Source organism: Dreissena polymorpha, chromosome 11 (assembly GCF_020536995.1).
Source record: "Dreissena polymorpha isolate Duluth1 chromosome 11, UMN_Dpol_1.0, whole genome shotgun sequence".
Classification (NCBI taxonomy): Eukaryota; Metazoa; Mollusca; class Bivalvia; order Myida; family Dreissenidae; genus Dreissena; species Dreissena polymorpha.
Genome location: NC_068365.1, coordinates 5,082,807 through 5,095,842, shown reverse-complemented (window position 1 = coordinate 5,095,842; position 13,036 = coordinate 5,082,807). Strand labels below are relative to the sequence as shown.

At 37.5% G+C, this 13,036-nt stretch overlaps 1 protein-coding gene across 4 annotated transcripts in view; it reads left to right on the top strand.

Moving 5' to 3' along the window:
* LOC127850449 (ATP-binding cassette sub-family A member 2-like) overlaps positions 1–13,036 on the top strand; it is a 101,642-nt gene that overhangs the window by 62,187 nt on the left and 26,419 nt on the right. For all 4 annotated transcript variants that reach the window (XM_052383481.1, XM_052383479.1, XM_052383482.1 and 1 more), the window contains exons 31-44: positions 856–1,066; positions 3,032–3,137; positions 3,479–3,590; positions 4,793–4,853; positions 5,850–6,024; positions 6,471–6,586; positions 6,965–7,112; positions 7,820–7,943; positions 9,427–9,559; positions 10,991–11,114; positions 11,313–11,384; positions 11,632–11,738; positions 12,054–12,195; positions 12,617–12,751. In XM_052383481.1, the coding sequence (XP_052239441.1) occupies positions 856–1,066; positions 3,032–3,137; positions 3,479–3,590; positions 4,793–4,853; positions 5,850–6,024; positions 6,471–6,586; positions 6,965–7,112; positions 7,820–7,943; positions 9,427–9,559; positions 10,991–11,114; positions 11,313–11,384; positions 11,632–11,738; positions 12,054–12,195; positions 12,617–12,751 (1,766 nt within the window). The remainder of the gene's footprint in view (positions 1–855; positions 1,067–3,031; positions 3,138–3,478; positions 3,591–4,792; positions 4,854–5,849; positions 6,025–6,470; positions 6,587–6,964; positions 7,113–7,819; positions 7,944–9,426; positions 9,560–10,990; positions 11,115–11,312; positions 11,385–11,631; positions 11,739–12,053; positions 12,196–12,616; positions 12,752–13,036) is intronic.

Sequence of the window (13,036 nt, the reverse complement as noted above, 5' to 3'; positions counted from 1 at the left end):
TTTCCTTTTAAATACTTGTTCAATTTTTGTTAAATTTGCATGAAACTTCGCATGTTTTTTATTTTAAACTGATTAATAGTGCATGACATTATTTTCTATATAAATCAAATTTTAGATGGCTTACTGACAGCAATCTTGGATTTTTCAACTGTTGACATTTTGACATCAAATATAGCCGTACTTCAACAAAATTCAAAATTGCAGATTTGTTTTCTTCTTGGTTATATTTCCTTGTGACAACGTTCTGTACATGTTTAGGACGCTTGTCATGAAATTTAATTCAGGTCATCTTCATGGCAAGAAATGCCTTGTCACTTAAAAAAAAAGTCAAAAATTTGGCCATTTAGAATACCGTTAAAGTTGTTGAAAAGCCTTCATAGCACTTTTTTGTTTCGAAACTATTTTAAGGATTTTGATCTAGGTTCACTTGTATGAGACAATGTGTAGCAGATAAGGACCATAGGGCCCTCTTAAAGGTCAAGGCCATATTTTAGACTGAAGCTCATTATACAGCCAATATGGATAATTCCTTATGTGTGTCTCAAAGCTATATGTTGCTGTATAAATCACCTTCAGTGATGATAGTGTTTTGGGAAAACTGGGCCTAATGCATGTGCGGAAATTGTAGTCTCAGATTAATTTGCACAGGCTAATTAGGGACAACACTTTCCACTTTAATTGGATTTTCATTTGGAAGATACTTCCTTTCAATAAAAATTCCATCAAAGCGGAAAATGTCATCCCTGAATAGCTTGTGCAGAATGCGCAGGCTACTCTTGGATGACACTTAACGCACAGGCATAAATTCCAGTTTTCCCAGAAATTGGCTCAGTGTGTCCAGCATTTCCATTTCAGAGTCCATTCCATCGGGTCAGTACTACCCGAACTGCATCTGCAAGAAAGACAGCTCCGGTTTTGAGTGTTCCGAGGTGTCAAAGCAACCGCCGGAGTTCCGAGTGGTGACTCGAGACATCATGCAGGATATCACGGTGAAGGATGGACATCATAATACAAATGAGCAGGGCAAATACTTCCTGTACACCACTGATGAATACATCCTTCACAGGTACATGTATATCTGAACGTTCTCATGGTAAAAGCAACAATACAAACTGTACTACTTAAACATGTATGAACATTCTGTGCTCTGTCGAAACTAATAAATGAAATATAAAAAATGTTATTTACTTGCTACAGAATTTTTCAGAAAATCACATTCCGAATACAATATATTCAATTTGGTTTGGCTAAAATGATGATTTAAATATTTTGATATTTTTAATGAAACTAAAAAACTTAGATGTAAATATAATGATCTAAGTAAATCACTTGTCTGTGCTCCTACCAAAAAATCTCTACCTACCCAATAACTGCAAATAAAATCATAATTTTATAGTAAAGAAAATATTTATGTGTATTTGTGACTGTAGATGATTGACAGCTGATTTTCAATTGAATTATTATTATGTACAGTTAACATAAATGTCAAATACTTAATCACTGTAATACTTGTAGAATCTATAATAAGGTAATGTTGACGTATCTGTATTTTTATTGTTGAACAAATATTATAAGAAAATGTGTATCTTTTTAGCCTCATGGTGTACAGATTTTGAAATCTATGTCTGTTTCCTGGCTTATTTTTTTTTAATGGTGCTATTAATTATATACTGTTATCTATAATAGATCGATAGAAAAGTCTTTACTGTTAATGTACACCAGCATCTGGATGAAGTAGAAATATGAGTCAGGTTTTGGGAAAACTGGGCTTAATGCATGTGCGTAACGTGATGTCCCAGATAAGACGACACTTGACACACATTTATCAGGCCTATTTTTACTTTGAGCGCAGCCTGATTCTTATTCTCATTATCTATGATTAGTGTTTACATTAAATCCTTTAAGTTTTCGTGTTCTCTGCCAAAGGCGGAGGGATATAGAATTGGCATAATCCATCTGTCATTCAGTCCATCAGTCCGTCTGTCACAAACTTTCCAGGGCTATATCACAGAAACTAAATAAAATATCAACATGAGTGTAAATATATCTATAAGGAGAAATGCCATGCACAGGAACCACAACTCTACGCTTTCTTAAATAAGAGTTATTGCCCTTTGTTGTTTTTGTATGATGTAACTTTTCAGGGCTACATCTCAGATACAAGATATCAACATGAAACTTCAAGGATGAATATATATATATCAGTGAGGAGAAGTGTCAGGACCACAGGAACCATAACACTATACTTTCTTAAATAAGAGTTATTTCCTATTGGTATTGTAGGATGTTACTTTTCAAGGCTCTGTCGCAGATAATTTAGAATATTTCAACATGAAACTGTTTTGTGAGGATTCTACCATACATCAAGCGATTTGTACCCATCCATTAACAAAATTTATTTTGCAGGGGATGTCAATTCAACAAAGTTGCTTGTAAATGTTTAAAATATTATTGATTCTAATAACTAGGTGAATGTTATAAACAAGATCTTTCTTGCAACCTTTACTTATGCTTTTAACACAGTGGTAGGGGTTTTGATAAATTGGTTTTGAATAGCTCGAATTGAAGAACAGTTTAATGCAATATGAAATCTGTAATTTTATGTTATTTTCCCATTATTCGCACATTCAAGTTATTATAAACATCTCTTGATATATTTCATGCTAGATAGAATTTAGGTATTGCAATTAGGAACATCGTAAAATTCAGCAAACATTTTACATCAATGATTGCTTTTAATAGTATGTCTTTGATAAGTCACCACTGTCAAATGAGCCGTGCATGTGGGAAAAGTATTTTCCCAGATTAGCCTGTGCAGTCTGCACAGACTGGTCAGGGAAGACACTTTCTGCTTTATGAAATTTTCTGTTTAAAGGAAGTTTGTTCTAAACGAAAATCCAGTTAAGGTGGAAAGTGTTGTCCCTGATTATCCTGTGCAGATGGCTTAGGACTATCTGGCACGACATTTACTGCACATGGGTTAAGTACAATTTTGTCAGAACGTAGCTTTACGATCTAATGACTATTTCAGATATGGAGCCTTCAGCTTTGGTACAGAGTTGCCGTTTGTGCCAGCAGATTTTGGAGAAAACAATCCAACTGTGTTCCGTCAACTGGCAGTTAGGGGAACTGCAATGGTAGGGTTCCAATATCCTGTATGTTGTCATGTGATGCTCAATGCGTTATACTTTTAAACACAGACATTTCTGTTGCAATTTAAATGATTTTTAACTTTGAAACTAAATGAAACTTTTAGGTGTGTTATTTATGTCATATATGTTGCTTTCCATTTGGTTTAATTTACAATATATTAATTATATAATTACTAGTTATCGTGATTTGATTTTTAACTCTTTATCACAGATATTTTAAAGATAAATAGGAAACTAAAATACCACAATCAGCAATTTTACCCTTATATTACTCTTCAAACAATCCTTGAACTCTAAGTGATGCTAATTAACGTTTCTATGTTAAGGCTTGGTACAACAACAAAGGCTACCATGCGATGCCTGTCTATCTGAATACACTGAACAACGCCATTTTGAGGGCCAACCTGCCTAAACACAAGGGACATCCTGCCGCATATGGTACGTCAAAACACAGAACGTGTATAACTTTCAGACTAAACATTGCAAAGTTGTGTTATTTTCAGAAATCAGTTATTAATTCAGTAAATTTTTCTGTTCCATGTTTATCATGATCATTAGGAACACCTTTGTTTAAAAAATGATATTAGCCTGGCTCTAAGGAAATGAAGCTTAATGCATGTGGGTTAAGGAATTTTCCCATATTGGCCTGTGCAGTCCTGACAGGCTAATCTTGGACAACACTTTCCTCCTAGACTGGATTTTCATTTAGAAGATACTTCCTTTAACCCTTTGCATGCTGGGAAATTTGTCGTCTGCTAAAATGTCGTCTGATGAATTTCTAAAATTAGCATTTTCTTCGATTTTTTTTAAAGAATACTATCATAATAGCAAACAGTTTGGATCCTGATGAGACGCCACGTTCTGTGGCGTCTCATCTGGATCCAAACTGTTTGCAAAGGCCTTTAAAATTCAGCTCCAGCGCTTTAAGGGTTAAAATAACAATCACGCTCAAAAATATCGAATATTTCGTTAAATAAAGCTAACCCATACAAAAATCAATGTTCCTTTTAGCAAAATGCAAAATTTCAACGTTAGATGTTGTCTGGTAGAATTGATTTAATGAGATACAAAATGCTCGTTTTTATTTTTTTGTGGCCACAAATAATTCCATTTATGTCTCCCGTGAAATATCCGAACATTTACGGGCGAACACGAGATTGGATACGGTAAGCGTCGGAAGCATGACGTAGCTCACATGAATAATGATTCTGTGAAATCAAAATGAATTCTGGGTAACTGGAACTTAGCGAATTCGAAAATGGCTTGTATAAATTATGCAAATGAACGCAACCCCAATGAATCCGATCCTGACTCGAAAGCGAAAGTAGATTACATCGTGGAAAGATATTTAGATATTTAGATGCTTAAAACTTGCCGAATGCTTGTAATATAACGTTTTTACATCAATGTTACTTGTTTTCAGGGTCTTCCTATTGTAATTAACCATCGTATGGTACTACTTGTTGTCGAATGTTTTTATATAGCATAATACAGTAGCCGTATGTATTGGTGAGCGTGATAGTGACATTAAACGAAAAATAAAATGATTGATTTGGACAACACTTAACGCACATGTATTAAGTCCTATAAAGGCTGAAATATTAATTAAACTGTTCTAATCCTTTTTCCCGTGCTTCCAGGTATCACAGTGACCAACCATCCTATGAACCAGACCAACAATGTTCTCAACATGGACTTCATGTATGCAACATCCTTCACTTTGCTCATAAAGCATGTGCGTAAAGTGTCATCCCAGATTTGCCCATGCAATCCGGACAGGCTTATCAGGGACAACACATTATGCTTTTATTGTGTTTTTAGTTCAGCTGTTTTCGGAGAAAACCCAGGGTTTGTCATAGACAGCTCGTCGTCCGCCGTACGGTGTCTGCCGTCCGCGTCGTGCTAAAACCTTGACATTTGTCTCCAAAATCAAAGTGCCTCCACATACAACTTTGAAACTTCATATGTAGTTGCACCTTGATGAGTTCTACACGCCACACCCATTTTTGGGTCACTTGGTCAAAGGTCAAGGTCACTGTGATCTCTAAAAAAAAATCTAAAAAAATCTGACAATCTTTCATTTATTCAAAACTGCACCCGCAGCCGAGCGTTGGCACCCATTATGCGGTGCTTTTGGTTGGTTTTAAAGCAGGTCTCTCCTAAACAAAATCCAGTCTAGGCTTTAAGTGTTGTCCATGATTATCAAGGGCAGATTGCACAGGCTAATCTGGGACAACACTTAACACACAAGAATTAAGCCCAATTTTTACAGAGGGAGACTCGTATCTTGATTTGAAAATATTGCCTGCATGGAAACAATATATGTAGATTGAACTATGCCTGTTTGATAGAAGATTTAACACCAATATACTTTCAGTGTATTCAATTTATAATTAACAGGAATTATCTAATGGAAGTGAAAAATACCTTAGCTTCACTGGGAATGATGTCAGTATTTTGATGAAATATTATTTTTATTCCTGCAAATTTGTTCAGAGCATTTTTATTAAAATATTAATAATGGGGGGAAAATTATTCATTTAAATGAGAATTTGTAGGTAGATTTTAATCTAATCATGATTAAAGAAAAATAAATGAAAAACAAAAGGATTATTTCATTTCTGATATCACTCATGAATTAAGATTGGTACTAAACCTAACCCACCAAACATCCTCATTCTCTATGTAACATTTCAGACTGCAAGGTGCAGATGTGCTGATCGCCATATTCATCATTGCTGCAATGTCCTTTGTGCCAGCCTCATTCGTGGTGTTTCTGGTGTACGAGAGGGGAACCAAGGCCAAGCACCTGCAGTTTGTCAGCGGACTCAACCCAATCATTTACTGGCTGGCAAACTATGTCTGGGATATGGTGAGGAGGGGAGCGTTGTGGAATGTTTGGAATGGGTGTAATATTTGACAGTATTTCCTTCCTGACTGAGCACATACTGAGCCAACGGGGCCTGTTATTGTTTGCATTTGGTGTCATATTGTAATACATAGCATTCTAAAACTGCCAATTATATACTGTAAAATCATTTATTTTTGTTGACATTCAATTTTTTGTTTATTGAAAAAAGACGTACGTGCATAAGTGAAATTGTGGATTTCTGATTGTGAAAAAAAATTGAGAAATGTGTGTCCATTCATGTTCGTGTTTGTGTTAAAATTGTGGATCTGTCAACCCAGGAAATCAATGAAAATAATGATCTCACACTAATCAACTGTAATAAACAATGAAGCTTAATTTATATGATGGGTTGTTATGCGATTCAACTGATATGTGAATCTTGTAATAGGATGCAACTTCTGTTACAGTGTAACTATGTGATACCGGCCATGTGTATCATCGTGATACTGCTGGCCTTCCAGATACCTGCCTACATCTCGTCCACTAACTTCCCCTCCGTCATCGCACTCTTCTTCCTATATGGGTGAGTGCAAGTTTAGTTGTAACGTAATACATCATTGAAATATTCTACTTGTATAGTTAACGCAGATTGTTTATTTCCATGATGTTTATTTCCATGAAAGCTTCCAACATGCATTCTAATGAGCCGCGTTCAGTGAAAACTGGCTTTCATGTATGTGCCTAAAGTGTCATCCCAGATTAGCCTGTACAAAACACGCAGGCTTATCATTGATTATGCTTTCAGCTTTTATGGCATTTTTCATGTAAAGGAAGTCTCTTTTAAATAAAAATACAGTGTAGGTGGAAAGTGTTGTCCCTGATAAGTGTGTGTTGATTAGGCATATGCATTAGGCCTACCTCTCCCATAATGCTGCTATAATGATGCTATCGTTCTCTTCAGCTGGTCGATGACCCCTGTGATGTACCCGGCCTCGTTCTTCTTCAAGGAGCCCAGTGCTGCCTACATCTTCCTGATTGTCATCAACCTCTTTACTGGCATCACCTGCATCATCTGCAGCTTCCTCTTTGAGCTTTTCTCTTATGACAAGGTAAGCTTTCCTGATCAGGGTTGGTTGTATAATGATGTTTAAGGGAGTTGGTTCAAGGGTCAATTGTCTATGCAACAATCTTTTTGCTTACTGGTATTTTATGTAAATTTGCTATGATATAGAAAAAGAATTTGTCTCAGCTTTAATTTCCGTAAGATTTTTTCAACAGTTTTTGTGGGAACATGAGATCTAATAAAAGTACTCGATCTGTTTATAGGTAAAAAGTGTACTGCAATTGGTCAAGATTGCAAAACAATAATTAATTATAGATAAGGTGATTATGGGATTACAATAAAATGATCCGTGAATGTGATAAATTAATCGCTGTTAACTGTTAAGTCATACATATTTTATTTATTGAGCCCCATGTTGGGAAATTAAGGCATAATGCATGTATGTAAAGTGTCATTGCAGATTAGCCTGGGCCTACCTCCCGGGCTAATGTGGGACAAAACTCTCTGCCTAAACTTTATTTTGCGTACAAAAAGGCTTCCTTAAACAAAGAATTCCACATAAGCAGAATGTGTTGTCCCTGATTTACCAGTGTGGACTTCACAGGCTAATCTGGGATGACATTTACCAGTGTGGACTTCACAGGCTAATCTGGGACGACATTTTACGCACATGCATTTAGCCTAGTCCCAGAGTGATTATCATGTTTTATTGTTTGATAATGTTATATGATATTACATGTTTGCTGTTCCAAGGCTCTTGAGAGGGTCCACGTCGTAATGCAGGACATCTTCCTGGTGTTCCCCAATTACTGTCTGGGACGTGGTCTCATGGACATCGCCTTCAATCAGTACAAGAATGAGTTCTACTTCAAGACAGGTAACCATAGAAACAGTAACCGGTAACCATAGCAACATTATGTGGTAACTGTAGAATCAGTAAGTGGTAACCATAGCAACAGTAGGTTGTAACTATAGCAACAGTAGGTGGTAACCATAGTAACAGTTGGTGGGTGGTAACAATAGCAACAATAGGTTGTATCTACTGCAACAGTGGTGTTAACCATAGTAACAGTAGGTGGAAACCTTAGCAACAGTTGGAGGTATCCATAGCAACAGCAGGAGGTATCCATAGCAACAGTAGGGAGTTACAATATAAACAGTTGGGAGGTATCCATAGCAACAGTATGATGTTACCCCTAGCAAAAGTAGGAAGTAACTATAGAAACAGTAGGAGGAAACCTTAGCCACAGTAGTAGGTAACCATAGCAACATATTGTTTATGTACAGAATCAGCTTATTGTGGATTTGTGCATAGTATGTCAACAAAATTTCATTCTGAATGTCTTTTGTTCCTAAATGTATGTTATATGTTTGTCTTTGAATATGAGTATTATCAACAAATGTGTTGTTGGTTTTAAAGTTAATGTTTTTTTTTAAATAAACAGTTTATGTTTGATAATACTTTAAGTAATTGAATGTATATTTTGATTTTGACTACTGACTTTAGACAGTTTTTTCTCTTAGAGTTTTCATGAAACACCATTGTTACATATAATTTTATGTTGCTTTAAAATGCCTCACATGGTATGTTGTATATGGCAGGTCAATACGACAAGATTCAGTCGCCCATGCGGTGGGACCTTGCCTCATAATGTATGTTGTATATGGCAGGTCAATACGACCAGATTCAGTCGCCCATGCGGTGGGACCTTGCCTCATAATGTATGTTGTATATGGCAGGTCAATACGACAAGATTCAGTCGCCCATGCGGTGGGACCTTGCCTCACATGGTATTTTGTATATGGCAGGTCAATACGACCAGATTCAGTCGCCCATGCGGTGGGACCTTGCCTCATAATGTATGTTGTATATGGCAGGTCAATACGACCAGATTCAGTCGCCCATGCGGTGGGACCTTGCCTCATAATGTATGTTGTATATGGCAGGTCAATACGACCAGATTCAGTCGCCCATGCGGTGGGACCTTGCCTCATAATGTATGTTGTATATGGCAGGTCAATACGACCAGATTCAGTCGCCCATGCGGTGGGACCTTGCCTCATAATGTATGTTGTATATGGCAGGTCAATACGACCAGATTCAGTCGCCCATGCGGTGGGACCTTGCCTCATAATGTTGTTGTATATGGCAGGTCAATACGACCAGATTCAGTCGCCCATGCGGTGGGACCTTGCCTCACATGGTATTTTGTATATGGCAGGTCAATACGACCAGATTCAGTCGCCCATGCGGTGGGACCTTGCCTCATAATATATGTTGTATATGGCAGGTCAATACGACCAGATTCAGTCGCCCATGCGGTGGGACCTTGCCTCATAATATATGTTGTATATGGCAGGTCAATACGACCAGATTCAGTCGCCCATGCGGTGGGACCTGATCACGAAGAAGCTGCTCCTCATGTTCATCATGGGCCTCGTGTTCTTTATCCTCACCCTCGTCTGTGAATACATGTCGCGCATCAGAGCAAGGTACGCACTCTATGGCAACCTGTAGGAAACATGTCTTTGGAAAGTCGAGTAGGCTCATCTGTTTTCTTAAAGCTATTAAATAGGAAGGCAAGCTATAACAACAATTTGATAGCCTTATGTTTTCTTCCTCTTTTCCTGAATTTGTGTATGAGCATACAAGGAGAGTATTGATAATTTCCAACTGATAAAATGACCTTAAAATATTAAAGCCATTGGGTCAAACTAAATAAGTAACTTAAACTTAATGTAACCCTACACAGGATGGTTTGTTGCCTGCGCAAATCAACATGTCATGGTCAAACATTGAAGGTTAAATACAGCATGTATTGTCAAATCTGTGTCAAAGCAGTATGTTGGTTATTGATCACCTTAAGTAACATTAGCTGGCATTTAATTTTGTATTTGTCAAATACAACATTAATTTTGTTAATTATACATCGGCTAATCATAGATGACACTTTTCCCAAAAAAGGTTGATAAGAAGAGATTTTCTTTAAATGAAAAATACCAAAACAAACAGAAAGTGTCGGACTTCACAGGCTAATCTGGGACAACACTTTACAAACATGCATTTAGCCCTAGTTTTGTCAGAGCCAGCCGTAGTTTTGTCAGAGCCAGCCATAGTTTTGTCAGAGCCAGCCTTAGTTTTGTCAAAGCCAGCACTTAGTTTTGTCAGAGCCAGCCTTAGTTTTGTCAGATCCAGCCTTAGTTTTGTCAGAGCCAGCCTTAGTTTTGTCAGAGCCAGCCTTGGTTTTGTCAGAGCCAGCCTTGGTTTTGTCAGAGCCAGCCTTGGTTTTGTCAGAGCCAGCCTTGGTTTTGTCAGAGCCAGCCTTAGTTTTGTCAGAGCCAGCCTTAGTTTTGTCAGAGCCAGACTTAGTTTTGTCAGAGCCAGCCTTAGTTTTGTCAGAGCCAGCCTTAGTTTTGTCAGAGCCAGCCTTAGTTTTGTCAGAGCCAGCCTTAGTTTTGTCAGAGCCAGCCTTGGTTTTGTCAGAGCCAGCCTTGGTTTTGTCAGAGCCAGCCTTAGTTTTGTCAGAGCCAGCCTTGGTTTTGTCAGAGCCAGCCTTAGTTTTGTCAGAGCCAGCCTTAGTTTTGTCAGAGCCAGACTTAGTTTTGTCAGAGCCAGCCTTAGTTTTGTCAGAGCCAGACTTAGTTTTGTCAGAGCCAGCCTTAGTTTTGTCAGAGCCAGCCTTAGCTTTGTCAGAGCCAGCCTTAGTTTTGTCAGAGCCAGACTTAGTTTTGTCAGAGCCAGCCTTAGTTTTGTCAGAGCCAGACTTAGTTTTGTCAGAGCCAGCCTTAGTTTTGTCAGAGCAAGACTTAGTTTTGTCAGAGTCAGACTCATTGTACTGACATTCGTTTTTTATCCTTGACTGTGAAATGTTTTTCGAGAGTGTAAGCATGGCCTTGCAATTGCATGATTGTTTGCATCTGCAGACGTCACACAAAGTATGCGCCTAATTCTGTTGATGAGGAGGATGTGGATGTTGCGGCAGAGAGAAAACGAGTCCTCAGGGGAACCGGACGTAATGATCTGCTAAGGCTTGAAAACCTTACAAAGGTTTGTGGAGTGTTTCCTACTAAAAATGGCTATACAGTCAATCTTATAAAAGTTATTATAATGTAGCCTTCTGGATAAAATTTTGGATGTGATGCTTTTTAAAGCCTTCATTATTCACCTTCATTTATTAAATAATAATTTCTATGGACACAATCAACTGTTTTTTGTTTTAATAAACATGTGCTCTTTACTGTTCAGGTTTACAAGACGCGAAAGCTTGGACATCATCTTGCTGTAGATAAGTTGTGTATCGGAGTTCCACAAGGGGAGGTAAGTTTATGAGAATCCCACAATGGAAGGTAAGTGTATCAGAGTTGTTGATTGCTTGTGACTCAAGTGTTTTATCAATGTTAACTTTGTAATTGATTTTGTAAAATGAAGCACACTTTAATCTTTTCAAATGTATGGTGTGAACGTTTATTTGCATATTTTGTTTCTCATTATGTTCTTGCTAGTGGAAGGTTAAATAATCAACTAACATCTCAGCTCTGTGATACTGACTCCTGTTCTCCTGCAGTGTTTTGGCCTTCTTGGTGTGAACGGGGCCGGCAAGACAACCACATTCAAGATGTTGACAGGAGACATTGGACCCACATCTGGCGATGCCTATCTCAACCGATACAGGTGAGCTCATATACTGGTTTAAATCAAAGCATGATTAAAATTGATATGATATTACATAATGCCGTAGAGGCATGTCTGCTTTGGTTCGCAGTACTATAAGGTGCTATTTGACATTACATGGACAGTTCTTTGTTGGCCTTTAAGTAATATTGATTATGATGGATTAAAGTTGACTTGGTCAGTGTAAATGACATATACAATTAAATTTTTGAAGAACCACCCCCCCCCCCAAAAAAAAAAATTAACAGAAAAATACTAAAGCTTAAAAAATGCATTCAACCATCAACACAATTGATGTTTTTTATGTGATTCCAGCATAACAAAGGACATGTTGAAGGTACAACAGAGCATTGGCTACTGTCCACAGTTTGACTCGCTGTTTGATGAGCTCACAGCAAGGGAGCATATACAGCTCTACAGTCGACTGAGGGGTGTTCCACCCTCGCAAGAGAATCAAGTATGTGTACATTTATACCTGTTATAGCTGCTCTTGTTTTCAATAGGTGCAAATTGACATTTAGTCATATTATCTCCCATGAATGTCTGTAGACTTGTAGATACATCGTTCTACAGTTAAAGAGCATCTGGAGCAAGTTCTTTTTTGATTGAATGTAGGCATTCCCATTAAAGATCTGGATGATTTGAATAGCTGGTCATATATTAATTGTTGTAATATGCAGTTGTTACATAAGAAATTTTGAAACAGCTTTACAAATAAAAATCCATGTTTCACATAAATAAGAAAATATAATTTGAAAAGTCTGAAGTCTCGGAAGTTGAAGGTTTGGCTCTGTCATCAATGAGATTTGCATGCATGTAGAAACATAATTACTTGTTTTTATGTTTTCATCTTATAGTAATCTTATCCTTGTTTACAGATCGTGGAGTGGGCCTTGAAGAAGTTGAACCTTACCCCATACCAGAACCGACCAGCGGGCACATACAGTGGGGGAAATAAAAGAAAACTCTCCACTGCAATCGCTCTCATAGGCCATCCACCACTGATATTCATGGTAAAGTCATGTTTTCATAGTCCACCCTACACTGATATTCATTGTGAAGTCACGTTTGCATAGTCCATTCTTCACTGATATTCATGTTAAGATAATGTTTAAATAGGCCATCCACCACTAATATTCATGGTATGGTCATGTTTTCATAGGCCACCCTCCACTGATATTCATGGTATGGTCATGTTTTCATAGGCTAAACTCCACTGATATACATGGTATGGTAATGTTTTCATAGGCCACCCTCCACTGATATTCATGGTATGGTAATGTTTTCATAAGCCATCC